Genomic DNA, 22,120 nt, shown 5'->3' with positions numbered 1-22,120 from the left:
CTGGTGCAGCACTCAAGCACTCTGGGTTTCTCCTCCTCCCCTGGTAGCTAGCTTCTTACCAGCATTCTTTTTTTCTAAAGACCAAGAAATCTGGAGACTTTTGCACGTACACACACACACACACACACACACACACACACACACACACACACACAGCTGCGATATTTAACGACTTCGATATTTAATACGGCCTCAGACGGACAGCATTGACACACCTAGTCTGGAAGAGGCAAGAACAACTTTATGTCATCCTTAAAGCAACTTCTTCATTTTTCCTTACTTTTTCTTGAGGAAGCGAGTGTGTGTGTGTGTGTGTGTGTGTGTGTGTGTGTATGTGTGTGTGTTTGTACATGTGTGGGTGAGGTGTAATCCAGGAACAGTGCTGCAGAAGGAAGGAGGAAATAGTGGTAGTGTTACCAGCCAAAGAGATATGACTTCATTTACTACAGCGGGAAACTTTGGGCAGAGAAAGGAGAGAGGAAAAGGGGATGTTTGTGGTCGGGGGAGGGGAGAGAGAGAGAAGGGAATGATTGTACATGCATATGGGCACGTATGTGTGTGCGTGTGTGTGGACAGGGACAGGCGGACGTGAGAAGTGAAGGGAGAAGGAGTGGGAAGCAGAGGGAAGTGAGAGAAAGAGAGACAGTCTGGTGACACACTGCAGCAGAATGTGTAACATGAATGCTTTCTACTGTTAACTACATATCTAGCCTGCACAGCTGTCTCTACCACCCAACTCCTCCCTGTCAGCGCACTCACACACTCACACACAGACCAAGACACACACCCTCATCTACGTCACCGTCAGCTAGAGGGGAAAGCCCCAAGAAGGCTGCACACATGCTGCAATTCAGGCTTTTACATTCAGTGCTATAATTACAAGAGTTGGCCAGTCAGTCTATTAATATCAACCTTTCTGACATAGAGAGATGATGCACACAACATGGTTTATATAGTAGTTGCTTCACACAAGAGCAGGGACCCAGGAAAACTTCATGTTTGCCAACTACGCAAGTTAAGTCAACATTGCTTGTGTGACCCAGCCTGGCTTTAGTATGAAAGATACAACATTTAGCTACAAGATTACCATAAGCCAGAGGTTGGGTCAGGTCTTTGGCCACAACTAAGAGTCAAGACTTGGCAGTAGAGTCCAAAGTTCCAAGCTAAAGAGGTCTGTTCAGCTCCTGAACAAGTCAAATTATTAACCAAATTTTATCCAACCTCATAAGGATAAAAGCCCTTGTACAACACTGCACTGAGCTAGGTTAAATACTTCCATCTTGGCCAGGCGCCCCCTTGAACATGGTCAGGTTCCACCTTCTTTAATGTGTGGCAGGTAGGAAGCCAGTGAAGGATAAGTGGGTCATGATTTTTGTCACTGCAATACAAACTTTGTTAGAGTGTCTGAGCAGAGGGGTGGGATTAGCACCACACAATATATCCAATACATTGAGAAATGAAAATGACAAATTATGTGAAATTAAGAAAAACTAAGAAATACAAATTATGTAATGTGGAAAGAATCCTATTTGATACATGATACACAGCATTAAGATAAGGCCCATTTAATTACATTGTTTAGTACAGAGTTATACTTTTCAGCTTGGTCTTAAGTGTACAGAGGTAGTCAGATCTTTACAGACAAAGGGCAAATGTATTATCCCATTATTCCAATGTTCATTAGCTTGTTATTTGTGTACAAAAGAGGCATCAGGCACACATCATGGGCAATTCCCAGTAACAAAAGGATATGCAATGGGTGGCAAAGGCTGTGAACCTGAGGGCATTCTCAAAACACATCGAAAGTCACTTTTGGCTTTTCCCATTTTTAGGGGTCGCCACAGCGAATCATCACAATGACGACTCACATGTTGACATTTGGCACGTATTTTACGCCGGATGCCCTTCCTGACGCAACCCTGATTCAAACCCGGGGCACAGCGGCGAGAGCGCTAAACTACTAGCCTACCAGGGACGGCCATTCTCAAAATACATCAATTTACATAAAACAATGAGGATTTGAACCACTCCAAAGCTTAGCTCAGTCACAAGTGTAGGAAATTACCATGATCCAGACACTAGGTAAATGCCTTGAATGAATAAATAAATGAAATAACCAGCATCTTCAGGATTAGCAAGAATCATCTGAGAATCATTTCCTTATCTCATTACAAAGGGCAGCTCATTGACATCTTTTGAATGAATGAAGAAGTGAACACATTTTTATTGTTGTGCCACAAATAACAACCAAACAGGACAGGACAGTGGAACAGTGGTTAGCACTGTTTCCTCACAGCAAGAAGGTTCTGAGTTTAAACCCTGTGGCCGACTGGGGCCTTTCAGCTCCAGAGTTTTCCTGTTCTCCCCTTTACTCTCCATGGTTTTCTCCAGGTGCTCCGGCTTCCTCCCACAGTCCAAAAACAAAGGCTTAGTTAACTGGCAATGCAACTGCCCATAGGTATGGGTGTGAGCAGTTGTCTGCCTCTATGTGTCTGTCATAGACTTGTAACTTGTCCAGGGTGTACCCTTCCTCTGGTCTGGTCCAGGAAAGTTTTGTCACTTTTTTGCAGGTGAAAGAATTAGCTTTTCAGAAACGTAAAGATGGTGACAAGAAATGACATAATTTCTCTCGCTTTTTTGAGAAAGTCGAGCCACTTTCACACAAAGCCAGAGCACTGATACCATTTCCTGCTGCCATCTTTGTTTATACAAGACAAATTGACATATCTGAGAGACTGATTAAAATTAGATTTTTCCTGTACCAGAAAGGATTACTTTTAATTCGGCATCATTAGAAGAGACTATGAGGATTCATGAAATACCATCAGAGTTTGGGTGATAGCTATAAAGCCATGGATTAAAATGGTTGGCAAGTTTCAATTTTGCACATTCATGGAAGATTATCTCTGTGCCTCGAGTGTATATAATGCACGAGAGTCACAACCTGGGATGAGGTAGCAGCAGTAGTTCTAGTTTTACAGAACAACCACCTTCTAGAGGTACAGTACTAAAGATAATACAGAACAAAGTGCATTTCATTTTCTGTTTCATTTCACTCACACCACTGTGACTGGTGATTTCATAGTACTACCTATCAGAGAATGTGTATGGCTTCCAAGCTTTACCTAAACTAATGCAATGCTGCATTTTTTAAATTCGGTCAGAGGCTGCCTTCACAGGCAAACAACTGCTTGCAACTGTCTCTCTCATCCTCTCCGATGACTCAGGTCTGACAATCGTCCTGTGATGTATTCCCCCAAGGAAAGACTGAGAGCTTCAAGCAGTACATACACACATTTGTACAGCTGTCTTTATGAGGTCTTATTGACATAATGCATTTCCTAGCTCCTTACGCTGAGAAATACGTATGTCCTCACTCCTATGGCATAAATCTCAAACCGGCCCTCAAAATGTATAGATATACAAGTATACACAAACACACGGGCACCCAGATGTATTCATGCACACATACAGTACCATAACCTGAGATGCACATTGCTAAGCACATACATATCATGCATTTGAGTTTCTGCATGCACACACATGCATGCAGGCCTCTCAAACACACACACAAAACAGCTAGACAGAAACTAGACAGGTGCAAACAGACAAAGAGAAGGTAAACGGCTCTGCATGAGAGCGCGCTTTGTGCAAACTGAAGTATGTACACAAGCCTGTGTGAGCACGCCCAGGAGCTCACAAGCACACACGCATCAATCTCTGTGCGAATTGGCTGCTGGTCTATAAATAGTTCCACTGGTATTACGTACACATTACCAGGCATTACATCAGACAGGAGTTGCCATGGTAGATTATGATTCTAAAGGGACTATTAGCCATTAGGCATACGAGACTGCATGCCCATTAGGATTAGCAATGTTGAAAAGCACTTGAAGAAAAGGGCATGCAACCTGGATAACAGCTGCATAACACTGGATTTCTGACATCTACAGTCAGAAATCCAGTGTTTTTAGACAGTCTCTAAAGCCTAATCTGTATATTCACCCCCAATGTCACCCCCTGTGTCAACTCTTCCTGGAAAACTGAATCAACAGGGGACTTCTTTCTGATTAACACACACGGGGACTTTCATGCTCTGACCTGAGCTTTCAGGCTGTGTGTAACTATGGCCTAAAACAATTCCCTTATTCTCCATGTACATATAGTACACACTAGAAGATTTGAAACCCATTAACAAATATTAGGGCCTTGTTTTTCCTAAGGAGAAAATATGTCGCCCAGTGCAGCGCTGTGTTTCCCTGGTGTGTTTTTAATCATTTTTGAACAACAGTGGAGGTCTATGGTGCAAACAAATAAGATAATCCCAGACTGACAGAGTAACAGACATTAACAGTGAATAGAGGCAACTCACTGTTGGCCGAGTCTCTGTATGGGGAGTGTTGAAATTGCTGTTAATATAGGAAATGTTAGACTGACTTTATTGTCTCTTTACTCAGAAAAATGTGAATCAGACGCCATTTGTACCCGCATGAATGTTACAGTATAGCCACAAATAATCTCATATATTAATGTCAGTAAATGAGAAAACAGTAACATTAATATATTATCTGTATACCTGCACAGCTTTGTGTATCTTTAACACTATGGGCCTGGGGTGTGTGAGGCGTCATATCCATTTACTTTCAAGAGAAAAAAAATGTGTTGGTGTTTTTCTGTGCTCAAAATTAATAAAGAAAACTATATCTTATCATCTGCTCTGTCTCATAAAACCCCTTCATGTTTCAAAATAAAATAAAAACTAATGTCTCCTCTACAAAGCCCCTCTGACTGTAATGTGGTGCTGTGTGTGGGCTGGGCCACCCCTGGAAACTGACATCTGGATGATTAGCTGGAGATACAAAGTCCTGAATGAGCTTTTGACAATTGGCCATTCCCACTCAGTGCATGTAGTCAGCAGGAGTGGGTGGCACTAACCAGGAAGACTGCTGATTCATGAGGAAGGGACAGTGAACTGTCCCTTGTTATCAAATTACCTTGTCAAAAAAGACCCACGACATAGAGGCCCATCTGGCTCAGGGAAGCAAAAGAATGCAAAGAGGGATTTAGTGGGCAGCCAACAGAAAGAGGAGAAACCGGGAGGAAGGAGGAGTTGTGCAGAGATAGAGCAAGAAATGTACAGTAGAGAAATGCAGAAGGAAAAGACTCCCAGTACAAACTGACAATACACAGCTATGAACAGTGGCAGGCTGCCATCTTTATCACGCTATGCATCAGAGCACACACTGTATATTGGGTAGTTAGTAAGCCCACAGAGCCTGCTCTGTCTGCAAACATCGGAGAGTGAACACCCACTCAGGCTCAGGATAATGATGATCTACAAATTTTAGAGCTAAGCTGGTTCAAATTAATTAGTAATGCGGGTCAGGTTGCGCAAATTTTGGTCAGACACTATAAATAATATCAAATTTATGCCTCTATCACAAGAGGCAAACATTCTCTGTAGATGAAGAAACGCAAGGTAAAATAACTATTTCCAGTTGTTTCAAAAAGCAACAAGACATCAAAACAATGAAATGCTGGGCAGATTGATGTGGCAATTTGCACATGCACACCAACACAACTCTTAAAAGACCATCTAGACAGGGCTATGATAATGTAAGAGCCAGCTTTCTCCATTTACTGTGACTAGCTGCTGAAAGCCCTCCACATGGAGCCAAATACTTTAGCATCTAGAGAAAACATGGCAGCGGATCATTAATTGTGCAGCAGGGCTGAGTGCCAGCAAACCCCGGGCTGCAAATGTCCTTTCAGACCACTGCTGATTTGGGGCCATTGTCCAATTACAGCAGGAAGGCAGAAGGAAGGTGAAGGGGAATTGTGACCTGTTCTGATAAAGGATGCCAGCGTTGGCTTGATTTTGGCAGTACACTGGAAACAGCCCGCTGGCTGTATGGTAGGCAGTGGCAACGCTGCACGTTGAAAAAGGTAGCAATCTGCACCAGACATTTCATACACAAACTGCATGCTGTTGTAACAAATAACAAATATAAATCAATTTGTGCTTGAATGATCATAAAACTATATAAATCTACTGAATAATACCAAAAGGAAAAGAAAAGGAAGCCAGATAGAGACATAAAAGTATTAAGGGAAATCATCTACGGTTCCTTTTGTCCCATGAGTGTAAAGTGAGGCACATTAGAATCACAGACAACTACAAACAACAATTTCCCATTCAAAGGAATCACAGTATGTGCCACAGTTCGGTACAAAGTGTCTTCAACAGTGGGAGGTTGTCTGTGGGGATGCCAAGATCATAGTGTCTTCAGTCTGTCACTCTCTCTTTCCGTCTCTGCTGACTCAAAACCCAGAGACAGCTTTCGGAGCTTTGAGCTTTCTGAGTCATGCTGCTCGTCTTCCTTTGTCTTCAAATCCCACAGGAGCAGGCTTTTTACAAACGGTATCAAAACTGCATTCAGTGACATCACACGCTTCTGTCCATTATTTGCCAGCTTTAAACTAGAGTTTCTCTCTAATTTGACTTGCAATAATACTTCATATTTAATATATTAATGATAACAATGACATGAATTAGTTGGCTTTCAAACTTTAACAAGAATGAACAACACAGTTAAGCACACAGTAAATAGCTCCCAGTGTTTCATGCAAGATGAAAAATACAGACAAAATAATCTAATAAAAAGGCACCATGTAATAAATTACTATTTAAAAATGGTTTACAACACAAATAATTTACATTAATATTTTAACAACTTATTCATTTCTCTTCCCTCTTTTTCAGCTTTTTTACAGCAGCAGCTTCAGAAATCTTTGCTGTCCTACTTTTCTCAAAAGATAGATGTGAGATGGGGGGAAGACAGCAGACGGAGGGAATGGGGGGAGGGAAGGGTAGAGAGAGATGCAGCCTCCATGACCTACATGAGCCCAACAGCTCTGTTCAGCCAGATGAAATGCCAACAGGCAGCAATGTGCTCTCTTTGTGAAACATGAACAAACACAAACCCAGACACATTTGTATATACCTGTATTCGTGCACTTCTGGGTGTGCAAGTACATAAAAACACACTCCAAACAGGACACTTGTGTTATGTCTAAAGTTTAAATTTTGTCAGAATGTTAACCAGAAATTGTATACGCTCATGAGTAAATGAATTTTTTTATACTGTTCATTTTTTGTCTAATTAGTAGTTTCCCACAGACAAAAGCTCAACATATATGTGATGTGATATTTCAACAATCTAAAATACAGAGAGAGAGAGAGAGATCGAACACTAGCAGGGATTCCCATTAGCTGTAAGAGCAATGGGATCTTGTGTATTTGGATGAAAGTTGGGCCTTCTCATCTTACACTGCCTGGCTTCTGAGCCAAGGAGTGGCCTACTGAAGGTGCATCATCTCCCAGTGCCTGGGTGGTCCAGTCATATGGAAAGACATTTATTTAGTTAAGTTTACTACTGAAAAGCACCAAGTACAGAATGAATTATTATCTATTGTCTAATATTTAAGGCGTGCAGTTTCCTAACATTACCTAAATGTAAAATTTAAATTACTCTGGTTGGGATTCCTCCATAAAGTAAATTTATCACTGAAATATTAACTGATGATGTAATTTCATGTTAGAATAAAAGGGGCCTACAATAGTACATCCTTTATCTGCCTGACAGTTTGCCTGTATTGCTTTATAAACTGTATGGCTACCTAGGGAGTGTATCTGCTTGTTTTCCTGGTGTCTGCAGTTTCATATCAGAACTGCTGTATTTACTTCACCATGTATAGTGGCTGACTTGGGAAATTTGCACAGCTTAGCCCACCAAATACACTCTCTCTTGAAGCGGATTAATAATAGCACAATTACTTTGGGGGCACTAGTTTCAACAGCAGATTGCAGATGCCACTGTGGTGTCTCTGTGCATCCCTCTGTGTTTGTGTTAGCAGTCTTTTTTAATGGAAATTTAATTTAATTTAGCACAGCTACATAATTATAGTCATAAAAAACTATATATAACACAGTTTCCCCTGATGAGGTCTTGATCCTGTTGGGACTTTAATATTTGTGATAGCATCTAGCTCACAGTACAATTTCTAGACAATGCTACTGGTATTATTCTAATTCCTATAGCCACAATGGTTGTTATGCATGAGCTATGAGATCCTGATCTACTCCCAAGTGAGTCTGTCCAGCGCCAGTCTTATTTAAACTAAGACATTACTCAAGCTAATCATCCTCACTTATAATTCAACAACAGGCCATGTGCATGTGTGTGCCTGTTGTCTGTGTGTGTGTCTCACACACAGCAGCAGGTCTAGCTACCAGGTCTAGGTATGTTTCCATTTAGTGACAGAGGGGATAAATATGGCCCTGACACATAATATGTTCTACATTCAACCAAAACCTGCCTGGCTCTCCTCCAGGTGGCATTTGTTCAGCAACAACCAAACAATTTGTATTTCACAGCACTTAATGCTGCAAATCTGGTCAGTCAGTTTGTGTACATGTCGTATGTGTATGACACAGAACATGAGAGTAGGGCCATATATGCTGACAAAGCATACTGCACCCCGTGCTCTGTTTAGCTCTGCCACAAAGAGCATCTGATAACATGCAAGTGTTTGTGGGTGTGTTTGAGAGAGAGTTAGTTTGTGTGTGTGTGTGTGTGTGTGTGTGTGTGTGTGTGTGTGTGTGTGTGTGTGTTTGCCTTGGACTTAAACACCAGAATTAATTTTAGGAATTAGGAGTCAAACAGTCAGGCATGCATCAAATACGTAAACATGGATGTATGCACAAGCGCAATAAAACATTCAGTTTGAGTACATTATTTATATTCACATCAGCTACAAATAATTATAAAGACACAAACAATCCCAGGGCTAATAAACAGTACAGGCTACACACATGCATACACACTCACTTTTGTTTCCATTCCTCATCGGGACTTTACATTACATGAATGGATGAATTAAATCTATTAAAGTGTCATGGGAATTCACGGCCCATCTCTCATGGGATCACAAGATACCTTTACATCATATAACAGCTACACAACATTTCTCCTACCAAGTCCCTTACCCTAACACCTAACCCCATTTCCTGGAGATCTGCCCCAACCCTAACCATACATGCTACTTCCTTAACTTTAGCCCCTTACCTCAACCTTAAACCCCAGCCCCTTTAACACTGCCCATTCAGTGTGGGAGCTTCCTCCAGTTTTCTGCTTATGGTTCTGTATAAAACACGCTGTACCAGCATGGGGGCTCAATGCTGACCCTCTAAAATCCTGACACGAGAGGTAGTATTTTTGCCAAGATACAGTAAGTTCACCCTACCTCCTGTATAAATGAGATGAGGCGATCTACGATCTACATATGAAAAGGGTTCAAGTCATCACCCTAAAATTCAGTAATTCATATGGTGGACACCAACATATGGTACCAACAAGGAAGACCGAGTCCCCCCAATGAGAGTAATACCAGGCACACGCATACACACCACAAACATATACCTGGTGATTACACAAGTGTGCGTGTGTGTCTGTTCCATGTTTCACTTAAAGAAGCAGGCTGGCAGCTGGGAGAGCCAGACTTCTGGCATCGTGTCACCTTTGATCTCTGCAAAGCACAGCCTGCAGAATACATCAGCGCTACGATGAGAAGCAGAGAGCGCACACACACACACACACACACACACACACACACACACACACACACACACACACACACAAACATACTGCTGAACACCGTCTCACATACGTTGGGCACATACACTTAAAACACACACAAAACCTAACCTCCTTAAAAACACATACTTGGATTTAAATACACACCCTCATGTAAAGCCCCAGACGCTCCACACATTGAGGCCAGTAGCCTGGGCATCAGCAGCATTCCATTCTGTTTTTCATTTACAGTTGGAAAAATCTGCCCTCTGACCTGGAGGATTTCCAGCATTCAGGAAGAAGGCAGCCAGGGGATGCCATGCCTCAGTCCTAGAGAGTGAGAGGACGACTGGATCGATGCTCATCATTTATGTACAGGGTGCTTCTACTTTAAATCATACTGCCTTCTTTTTAGCAACAAGAATGGATTCTTCAAGTGCTTTTATTGTTAAAATGACCTTGATAACTGATAACCCATTGGCACTTAGAAGCTAAGGATTACATCATTTGGCAATGAAGTGATTTTATTAGTGAAGAATCCACAGAATGACTTGACTCTGCACTGCATTTGCCCTCAGCTCTATGGGGGCATCTACACTTCTTTCTGTTAATGGTTTTGCAGTTATGGCCCAAAACACAACTGTTTTGGTTCATTCTCCCCGCTCTCATCAGTGTCATTTTTGGGCGCAGCAGGCAGCTTTAAACCCACTGTATACTTCTCAGCATCGAACGGCAGACAAAGTTAGCAACTAACTGGTGCACGTACTGCAGCATTTATTAACTAAAGAGCCAGACATTTTTCCCAGGAATCCCTGCTGACCAAAATATAACATGACATGGTGATAAAAAGGTGATGTGTGACATGTTTGTTAACATGTTCGCCAGCTTAAATTTATAAAGAGATGAGGTGTCAGTGTTACAGCTTGTTATGGCCAAATCAATTATTACGTTCAAAATTTTCAGAGAAGAGTTTTAACGATCTTGGAATGCAATCCAGATAATAAATGGACGGAAAAGCATTAAGGAAAAAAAGCAATCTCACCTGCCGAGCACAGAGAAAATGAAGAAACAGCTGTTAATAACAAAACTATTATGTGATATGTAATTGCAGAGGCATGTAAAAATGTATTCTACATATTTATGGTCGGTGATTTACAAATAGAGGGCAATGTACGCAGGATATACATTTTAACTATTAAATATTTAAATGTAAGCAACACACTTACTGTAAATCATTGCAAATATACAGTTAGTATTATCCATGTCCAAAGGACAGGCACTAAATGCTTACAGTTTATATGTATTTTAGTACATTCTGCACTCTGATTATGTGCTGCACACAGATCCAACACTAGAAAAAGAGGCAATATTTGCATAACCCTGAACATTTTACATACCTACTGTATCACGTACAAATGGGAAAACACATAGCATAAACAGATGCTAGATTTCTACATACAGTACCTAACTTGGATTATTTTGTCAGGGCTAGAAAGCGTGAAGAAATGCCAGTCAAGTTAGCATAAACCTGCACAAAATAGAAAGCAGTAGCATTATTTTATTTATTTTTTTTTTTTTGTCTGACTTATGCAACCAGACAGTGATTCTGGCACTGAGCATCAACAGCCCATTTGCTAACATCGTTGGTGCCAACCCAACCTCCACTGTTTGTCTGGTACCCTGTGCTATTTTAGGCCTCTTACATCATTGTGAATTGTGAATATGCATTCAGCCCAGTGAGCTAAATTGTTACAGGATACACTGCACATTGCTCGTGACTAGCTGAAATTGGCAGGAATATCAACTACACTAAAAGTTTACATTACAGGGTGGAGGAAACACACTTGTGACATACAGAAAGACAAACACTGACATACCATCCAGGACACACAGACACAGACAGACCAAGAGGAAGATAACGACACTGACTTGAAACATAGGGACAGAGTACAGGGTACAGGAATCCTGCCATACAACAGAATACAGTGCACTAAAGGACATCCTGTCCAAGTACAGTAAATCCAACAAAATCTGGCCACCCAGTGATCAAATAAGTGTTCCCACACTAGACTGACTGAACACAGTGTCCAAGTAAGTACATAACACTACTAAAAACAGACTGTCAAGAACTTAGACTGAGAAAATAATAGATATACTGGCTTACTGTCATCACAAGCTCCTAATATTTTCTGAAGTGAAGGGAAGATGTATGCAGTTTCAGGATTTGTCACAACCCAAGTCATGTTTGTATGATCCACAATAACAGCTTACATCCTAAGTTTGGCGTGCACATATCAGAACTCCTTTGGAATGTATGAGCAATTTTTTAACATTGTACTATATTTTTATTCAATTCAGTCACTGAACATATTGCACGGATATTTCAGATTTTCCCCTTTAAAAGTGCACAGCTGAAAGAGAAGCCGGAGAGAGGAGGGCTAAGAGTGGAGCAACAGGACAGCAGAGGGAAGGGAGGTACTGTAACTGGGAATCATATGGCCATGTCAAACAGCTTGCCCACTGATTCCTGAAAGCCGTGCACTGTGTACACACACCTCCCGCATAGAGACCAAGGAGTGATAGTGAGGCGGTACATAAGTATGAGTCTGTCAGAAATCACCAGGGGGTCAGAAAACTCAGTAAACTAAACTTCTCAAGCAGGCTGGCTGACTGGAGTGGATGTTTGGTGGGCAGGGAGGGAGGCAGACAGAGACAAAGAGAGACGAAGACAAAACTAGAAATATTGCCTTGCTTCTGCCTGCCGGTCAAGTTGTGTTCCTGAATGGGACAGATGTGAGGCCACAGTGACCTTGGCCACCAGAATCTAATCAGTTCATCCTTGAGTCCAAATGGACATTTGTAGCAAATCTGAAAAAATTCCATCGAGATGTTCCTGAGATATCACATTCAAAAGAATGGGACAGATGGACACCCTGAAAACATAATGCCTCTGGCTACAGCTGCTGCTAGTACGGAGACATAAAAACAGTACTAAAAAGAACTGACAGCTGAAATGAGGTCTGAGGAGCGAGGGCGGGGAACAAAAACATACCTGCTCACCTTCTCACAAGTCAAACCCTAAGCAGACTGCCTAGTTCTTCTTGTGTCTAAATCACTCAAGGGAGGAATATGTGTTTGAAAGAGAGCACCATCGCTGCTCAAGAGGAACATGTGTGTGATGAAACAACTCTGCAGGAAGGTTTTTGCTGTGCAAAGGTGCTGAACTGAATTTCCACTGGAGAACAACCACGGTGAGACATATTTTCCATTGCCATCAACAACGGATAGACACTGCCAATGCTGTAAATAGTTTACAGAACTCATAGAAACAAACAGGCAGACCGAGCACAAGCACACATGTGTCGAAAATCAAATACACACATATGCATGGATGGATGGACAGTGGACTCACAAGTTTACACAACTGTGTGTGCTTGGTGTGTGCACTGTAAACACGCACACAAGGAATTCAGTTTTCCACAGCTTTCTCAGCATTACTTCTTCATTGCAAATGTCTGGTGGTTCATTCAAAACCAGATCAGTAAACACTTTGTTCTTCCTATATGGATCGGTTTACTTTTACAGGAGTAAACTCATGTATGGCCATGCTTTAGCAAATGATGCAAAACGTGCATATACATTTTTTTAACGCATCATTTGATTCTGTCATTCAAAGATTATGTAACTAAAGACAATCTCATGTTACATAAACATCTAATCAAATATGGTTTCAATTCAACAATTATTTTTTTCTGTGTGACCAAAGACAAAACAGAAACTATGCTTACATCATGCTACGAAAAAGAGTATATGATTTGTAATGAAGAGTCCCGACACTCTTTGGCTTTAAGTCAAAAATCTAAGAAACGTGTGGCACAACTTCACTCGCTGCCAAGACGAAAAGAAACAAACCGAAAAGGGCAAAAATACATGAACATGCTGGGTATTGAACAACTTTATTGCAAGACCACTGCATTTCAGCTTGAGGCCTTTGTCGGGGTCTGTAGGATATTCAATCGTCAAACATCCACAGCTTCCCTGCTCCATTAATTCCTGCTCTTTAAAGGTTTTAGCATGAACAGAATATCAGAAACAGGACTGCTGTGATGTGTGGCAATAACTGTAATCAAAGGCAGATCTAGTAGCCCTAAATCTGAACATTTGAATGGTTCAAAGAAGCTAATTTGGTCTGCTGTGTCAGTTTCTATGGATCACATTTTTACACATTTCACCATCTGATTACTGACCACCAAAATCCACCACCACTAATCTCCACCTCCCCTGCACTTCCTCCATTGTCCTGGTTTTTCTGTTTCCTGATCTATACTCCACCTTTAACAGGCCATCTGGGAATTCAAAAACCAACATTCCCATCACAACCAGGTCTAATAAAATGGTCTCTATTAATCCTGCTTTACTTAAAGAGAGTCAAAGTTATGTAATAGTAAATCTATGTGAAACTTAAAACAGCTTAGTGAAGCATTAATGTTTTACCTATTTACCATACAAACTCAGCTTTACCATGTAGTGTTGAATTTATTTCATAGCAAATAATTCAAGGCAAACAACTTTCCCACTCGTGGAGACTAGAATGGAATACAACCTTACAAGCCTTAGTCTAACATTAGCATTTTAGAGCTTTCCCACTTGGTAACTTCTAGCACTACAACTTCCAGACCCTTTAAATATTTACTGGATGCCGCAAGTTTATCAACTCATCAGGTGATTTATGAGCTGACGTCAATGAAAGCAGAGCGGATCACATTAAACTCAGGCTTGCATTTTGGACAAAACCGACTTAACTAGAGCAGCAGCCTGTGATCTTGCACCATTGGAGCCATGACCAGAACAGGCCAGGATCGAAGCGGGGGAATGTATTTATGAGAAATAGTCCGCCCTCACATTACTGTAAGCAGCGTTGGCTGGCCGCATATGAAGCTCATTAATAGCGACAATGGCGAGACTGGGACTTCCAGGAATAGATGGACCAGTCTGTAAATCTTTGTCAACACATTTAACACACAAAGGCAATCAGGCTCACAGAAACACAGTAGGTGCACATACACATGAACACACACACACACACACACACACACACACACACACACACACAAGCACTCTGCTGCTCCACTCTTCATCTCATTCTTTTCTCTCAAAACAAAGCCACAAGCTCTTTTGCTCACACACATGCACTGCACAATTCAGTGCCATCACATGCAAGCAATCAACATGACTTAGATGAGCAAAACATGGGCCAGATGTAGAGCAGGGAAAATTCCTAAACGCTTATGTCCAACACACAGTTGACCACTAAAAACAGCTGATTTACGATATTCAAGTTCTGCACCCTTCAATACAAGTAACGTGAGTCACACGTCTCAGTTGTCATCACACTAGTAAATCTAAATCAGCAGATGTCTCATATCCTGTTTTTCAAATGGAAAAGCATCTGACACGGTCACACGTTTAGTATGAAAGCAATGGTTTGTTTCCATTGCAACCACACCAAATTCTAATGCACACTGAAATCTGCTTTCCTGAAAAGCTGAAGTTTCTTAATAGAGATGATGTTTCAACAGTGTTTCTTTGAATGCTTTTGACTTACATATGTGCCAGCAGATGGCTCTCCGGGAGGTAGGGACCCCGGACTCAGAACAGGTGAGCTTGCAGGACTGCAGAGCTCGGGGAAGGGGTTGGGGATGGCTGGGAGAGATGATGTTCTCAGCTGCTGCTCCTCTTCCTGCAACCTCCTGGACAACGGAAACAGGGCAAAGAAATATCATTGAACATGCACTGCTGTATAAGCTTGTGTTTGCTAATGATTTGAGTAAAAATAATAACTGAAGCCTAAGGTCATGACCCAAAACAGCCTCTTAAGAAGTAAAGTAGAAGAACTTTGGAATGACACACACTGAAATGTAAAATATATGCAGGAGAGAGAGAGTAAGGATGAATAAAGTATAGCTGTACAGCATCCAGGCTCATGTCAGTTTCTGTCTGATCTGCCCATAATGAGCGGCCTCCCAGCAAGTGGAAATCACAGGCCCCTGCAGCCTGTTGGCTAATTTTCTGCAATATTTATCACACATCAATACTGAATCAAGACCTCACTTTAAAGCAGTGTTTAAACTGGGACCATATAGTGTAGGCCTATGGCCTGAAAGAGCAATGATGATTTGACAGCTGATGATAAACTTTTCAGCAGTCAAACTTTCTCTTTTTAAGTGGGCAGGTCAATTTGTGAGATTCTAACTCAATAGCTAGCTCAGAGAATCAGTGTAAAAGGCTCTCTTGGTCTCGTTCTGTCATTCTCTATCAAATTCTGTCTCTCTGTAGAACCCAGTGAGTTCAAAAGGGAACGGGCCTTTTGATGTCGTTTCATCTGATCTTGAGAACAGGGTTATCCGGCGGTCAGCCCTGAATAATAATAACTTCAGGGCTTGTGCCTGTATGTGGGAGCCTGTATGTGTTTGAGAGAGAGAGACACAGAGAACTCATAAGACAGAATATTCCATTAGTGGACCATCCCTCTTCTGTTTCTGTGAAAGGCGAACAATAGGAGCAGACACCAGCTCTACTCTGAATGCGGGTTTGTGTGCAGTCTGTGTACACAGGCATACTTCTGTAGGCTCAGCCTGTGTATATGTGAGTGTCCACTCAGTGTATACTCTTACATCTTTGGGAGGAATATGCTTTACTACTCTTAAACTGAGAGATACATTTGCATTTGCTACTAAAATAAATGGCATTTTATACCTTTCTTCTCCTTCAGGTGCAGTTGGAAACAAACAGGGAGTGACATGGAGGAATGGGTCATTCAAGGGCTACAAATGGAGAGTGGGGAGGGAAGGTTATGCCCGCTTTTTGAGAGAGTGTGGAGGGACAACAATGTGCAGTGAAAGGCTTCTTTTCCCAGAGTGGAGTGAAAAAGGGATCTGAGATCTGTTTGTGGAGCTATGCATGTGCAAATGTATGAGGCTGGAGGGAGATGGTTTACAGTATAGCTCTGTGCCACACTTTGGCTGGCTGCACGTTCCTGAGCATGTGTTTGTGTGTGCGAGTGTTTCACATGTATACTTGCACAAGTAGACTTATTTAGATACTGTATGTACTGTATGAACGCCTTCATTTTTTTTTATTTAGATCCTAAGTTCTACCCAAGATATATTATATGGACAAATACTGATTATTTTCTCACTTAAACAATTATTTCTTTATTTATAAAACAGTGACATTTTCAAATGTATTTCATTAGCTATCACATAGGACACATAAAAGCAGCAAACATTAACAACTCAGAAGCTGGAAAAAGTTACTGTTTGGCTTGACAAGAGCATTTTTGTTTACCAGAACAGTCAATCAGCTAAATGATTCATCTTGATTAAAGGTCTAATAAATTCAGCTCCACATTTGACAAACTGAAACTCACCTGTTTGAAGTTGTGCTTTGGTGTCACTTTTTAGCCACTATTTTTTCTGCTGTTCAAGAGCTTATTTATTTTTTGCCAATAAATACAAATATAACTAGTCACCACATTTTATATTACATCAAAAGCAGCACAACCTCAGTGATGAAGCAACATCCTTCAAGGTGCAAAGGAATACACTTTGTGCTCAAAACCAGATTTAGGGACTGATGGACACCTCTGGGCCTAAACTTTGAAGCTCTCTATATCACTCTGAAGCATTATAGCCTGCAGGATGTTCATGTGCCTCTCCTTTCCAAATATAAGCTGCTGAAGTAGACAAAAGAATTATTTATATCATTCATGATATATGTAAACACCTACCTGACAGCGAGGATGTGCACGGGTTGTGACCGTCGGAAGCTAGTTTGGGGCGAGTCCACCGACGAGGAGGAGGAGAGCGGCTCTGCGGAGATGTGGCTTAAAGCGTGTGAGTGCTGACCATGCCGTGGCTGGTTGTGCTGTGCGTGATGATGGTGGTGGTGGTGATGGTGTGAGGTCTGTCCGCTGTGAATTAGTGGAGTGGACTCCGTCTGCTGACCACTGCAGGTGGAGTACAGGCTCTCTAACGAAGAGTTCATATCATTCACCAGGGCCTCCAGATCAACGTCATCCTCTGGGAGAGGAAAGGAACACATCACTGAGTCAGTGTTAAGAACATAAGCAAAGAAAAAAATCAATGAAAAAGTCATTTTTCAAAACTTTTGAGGACAAGTGTAAAGACCTGAATCAATGTGCAGCAAAGCTTACTAAAGCTGGACAGAAACTCAAATCTGCCTGCTGTTTTGGTTTCAAATAGTTTAGACACAAAAAAGTCCCTATTGTTGGGACTTTCCCGATTCTATTTCAGTTTCCCTGTCATTTCACTGTGGCTAGGATGTGAACCCTTGACTTTTTGCACCACCTTATTTCCAAGTAATACTGAAAAAAAAAGCATCTACACCAGCTTTGCCAGAGTGCTCAATCAGCAAGATTATCTTGACAACATACACTGCACTGCCCTGTGAGCCAAATTTCCACAGATTACAGGTACAAGCACAAGCCTGCCTGTAACACTTTTCAACTCATCACTGGGGTTCATTGAAAAGGCATCACACTGGAAGCTTCTGCTCTAAATTCACTGCATACATCAAACATTCTGCTTTTAAAAGGTCATTAAAAGCAGGACGTGGGGTTCGTTCTCAGAGGAATCTATTCTCAAAGCCTCTGTGAAAACCTCAAGGCACACTTAAATTCATGAAGTGAATTTTTTCAGCTGACTGCAGGAGCATGCCGTAGTTTCGAATACAATCAACTGAAGGAACTGAAGGGATGAAGTTTGATCATCTGGACAAACTGGTGCCTAACTCAGCTCTTTATAATTATAATCTGCAGTGGTAACTTAGCTCATGATTAAGAATTCTTCATTAAGAAAAGGAGATCTATCTCATAAATTCATAATCAAGTCTCTGTATCCAGAGCCTTCAACTGTACTGTAGAACACAAGTCCACCACTAGGGGGAGACAGGCTCTAACTGTACATGGAGCTCATGTGAAGCAACCCCAAACAGATACAGGGCTGTGACCTCACATCTAAAATAAACATTACTAGGAACCTCAATAAGAAAAGACTTTTGGCATTAGATATGGCTTAGGTTTAGATTCACATTGTTATTTACACAGTATAGAGAACCATCTTGTCAGAAAGAATATAAATCTTTTGTGTAATTTAAAAGTAATTTCTAATTTTATTTTGATGATTTTGATCCTCTCACTGTGGCGCATTGTTGAAAATTAACATGATTCAGTACTGTTGTGATACCAAATATGCCCTGCTTTGTTTCTGATAAAAACATGCTTTTGGAATAACATAGAAAAGGAGACTTATTCTTAATAACTGAATGAAAATCTGAAAAAAAGCTTTACTATATTCAGGCTCTGGAAATATTCCAGTCAATTTTTCAAACTAATGGTTTAAAGACAGCAGTGTGTGAATGAACGATTGAAAACATATTAAGCAACATATTTTATCTTTTATTGTGCTGCAGTTAGAACTTCAAGGTGTAAGACTTATGAAACATGTATGAAATTTCCCCACAGCTCAGGGTGCAGGACAGCTGACAGCTGGAACATGTGAGGTGGTGGGAGGATCATGCCACTCTAAAACAGCTAAACGTCCCCCTGCTCAGCTGAAGGCTAATCAGTGGAAAAAACTATTTGACAAATGTAAAGTTTTAACAAAGTTGGCTTCGAAGTGAGCTCCTCAGAATGGCGAGGAGTCAGTTTCAAGTGGAAATACACCAGATTCTTCTCTCTCTCTCTCTCTCTCTCTCTCTCTCTCTCTTTTAATATTTCAGAGGGAGAACCAAAAACAATAACAGCAGCAGCCATGAGTTAGTAGGCTAGTAAACATCCCCATCGCTGGATACACAGCAGCATGGCTCTGTCCCCAGCGCTGATGGCTACAACTGCCTACCAACTAAAACTTAAGTGTCATCTTTGCAGAGCTTTTCCTGAAAATGTGTCAGGTACCTACAACACAAGTGCCTGTGAATCACAGGTGGTTAATCTGTAGGTATTAATAGGGACAGGTAAGCTGTAGCAACTACAGCTAAAGAGTTATATACGAAAGGACACAGAGTGGATACAAGGACAAAACAAGACAGCGGTAAGACAAGACAGTGCAACATTAGCTCCAAGGATCAGCAGGGATAAAAATTATTTAGCAGTACAAGACTTTTTTTACAGTAGTTTTTGAAAAACATAATGAAAGAAATGCTTAATGCTTGATGGGGGGGGTAAACCAGAAACTAAATCAAACATGAGTAAAAACACATGGCCTGTTCATCATCCATCATCTTCACTAGGTGAGACACGTACCCTTGAGCTAGAGAGAGAAAATAAACGTGACCTAGTTTGGCCTCTGGCTTGGGGGTTGGCAGAGCAGCGTGCATACACACAAGCAAAAACCCACACACGAATGTACAACTTGCGTCACTATCAGTCATATGATCACCGACACCTATGCATTTCACAATCAGGCAAACAAAGGTACGTGTCATGCACCTGGGTTTAAGGCACACAGACCGATGGCACTGACAGTATTGTAGACAGGCATGCATGCACAGGATTTAAAACCGTGAAGATTTGGATGAGGGAGTAAACTATGGTTGTTGTTTTTTTTTCCACATGAAAATAGAGGTTGCACCAGGTACATGGTCTTGGAAGGCACAAGAGAAAACAGAGATACGTTTATTTATGACACAGCGGTCATGACACACCTGATCTTACAATATTACAGCCATTAAACTAGATCCTCTTGAAATATCCCAGCTGCTCAGAGAGCACACAAAGCTACAGCTGTAGACAGAGCTGTTGACAGTGAAAAAGTGCAGCTGTATTACTGCTGCTTAACAGCACCAAAGACTATAGGGACTAGGGAGGTTACCTACAAATTTTTTTCAGCTTTATGTAGCACATAGCATAAATCTGGAACTGAGGTATGAAATAATCACTTATATATTATGAAAAAGTAACAGCGGTAACTGAACCGTTAGATCACCACCATGTGCCAAGCAGTGGTTTCCAACAAAACTAAGACAGTGACAGAGAGCAAGAAGTTAAATCAGCCTAAAAGGAGGACCTCTGCTGAAAATTGATACCTGTTATTTGAGAAGGCAGCAGCAGGCCACCTAAATGGGAATAAAAAGGGCTATTGGTACCTTTAGAGCTTTATTATGGAAAAAAGCAATAGAGCTTAAATGCACCTCTAATACTGTGTAATAAATGGATATAAGCACAGAAAACAAATCCTTCCTCTAAATCATTTATTACAAGATGTGTGATTATCCTATCATCTGAAACACTGCAGATCCATGTGGAGGTGATTTAATGTCAGGGCTACAACAACTATTTCCTCCAGTGATCCATTTTAGATCGATACATTCATCGTTTAGTCTATATAACAACTGTGCACCATGATTTTCAACTACACCGGCTGTTCAACTTATTTTAATATTAACTTTCATCATTTATCAGCCAAATGAATGCTTTGCTCTCTCCTTTTCTAAGGACCTATAACTGGCTATATTAGGGGCAAAAATGGCCCAAGCTTCCTATATTGTCTAAGCTATTCTGGATACAGCATTAACCAACTGTAAAACTAGTCCTGTCTGACAGGAATCTGCATAAAAGCTGTTTTGAATATGTCTGATCATTAGCGAGTGAGACATGGTCCAAACAAGGCTACTGTACTGATGGCAGATACTTAAGGTTCTGCGTAATGCAGGAATCAAGCATTTTATTGATTAAACAAAAGGGAGGAGCAACCCTCTTTTAGAGGAATGTGAGGGGTATACATATACAGTACATCAACTGAACACACACACACACACACACACACACACAGGGGGCACACAAGAGAGATAAACAGCCCCTGAATACAAGTCCAGCAGAGCGCTTTCCATTGAAAGGGATCAGTGGGAGCATAGACAGAGCTGGTCTAAACTGTAAAGTGTGGCTCTGTGCTGGGAAGTACAATACATGTGATGGCAGCACACACATCCACTGAGGGCCAAGCTGATGGGGAAGGAGAGTGTGGGAGGGAGAGAGGGAAACAGGAGGAGTGAGGGAGGGAAAAGAGAGACAAACAGAAGGGAAAGGAAAGACGAGGGTAAACAGAGGGTCAGAAACACAGACTCACGTAGGAAAAGGGTGAAAGGGAAAGTGAGGGCTACCATGTGAAAGGGATGGTTTAGTTCACACAGCTTTGTGAGAACCAAAATGGTTGAATTTAATATTAAAAAAATACCCACGCTAGCAGTGTGGCTCTAAAGAGAGCAATGTTGGTCTGTCAGCTGGTTGGTCCACCACTGCAGTACCACTGGGACGGATTGTGTGTTACCCTCAGGATGAATGGTAACAACTTTGGTGATCAACTGACTTCTCATCTGGTGCCATCATCAGGTCAACACACGTTTCCTGTTACAAATCAGCTCATTTCTTTCACATCACCTCATAAACTGCACACATTACACTCTTT

The 22,120-nt window shown here is 41.3% G+C and overlaps 1 protein-coding gene across 4 annotated transcripts in view; it reads right to left on the bottom strand.

Moving 5' to 3' along the window:
• The window catches only part of grb10b (growth factor receptor-bound protein 10b), a 58,493-nt gene that overhangs the window by 13,041 nt on the left and 23,332 nt on the right, over positions 1–22,120 (bottom strand). For all 4 annotated transcript variants that reach the window (XM_020596792.1, XM_020596790.1, XM_020596791.1 and 1 more), the window contains 2 exons: positions 17,425–17,716; positions 15,241–15,385 (listed from right to left, as the gene is read on the bottom strand). In XM_020596792.1, the coding sequence (XP_020452448.1) occupies positions 15,241–15,385; positions 17,425–17,716 (437 nt within the window). The remainder of the gene's footprint in view (positions 1–15,240; positions 15,386–17,424; positions 17,717–22,120) is intronic.

Source organism: Monopterus albus, unplaced genomic scaffold (assembly GCF_001952655.1).
Source record: "Monopterus albus unplaced genomic scaffold, M_albus_1.0 scaffold31.1, whole genome shotgun sequence".
Lineage (NCBI taxonomy): Eukaryota > Metazoa > Chordata > Actinopteri > Synbranchiformes > Synbranchidae > Monopterus > Monopterus albus.
The sequence above is the reverse complement of the archived record's forward strand: the minus strand, read 5'-3'. Positions and strand labels throughout refer to the sequence as shown.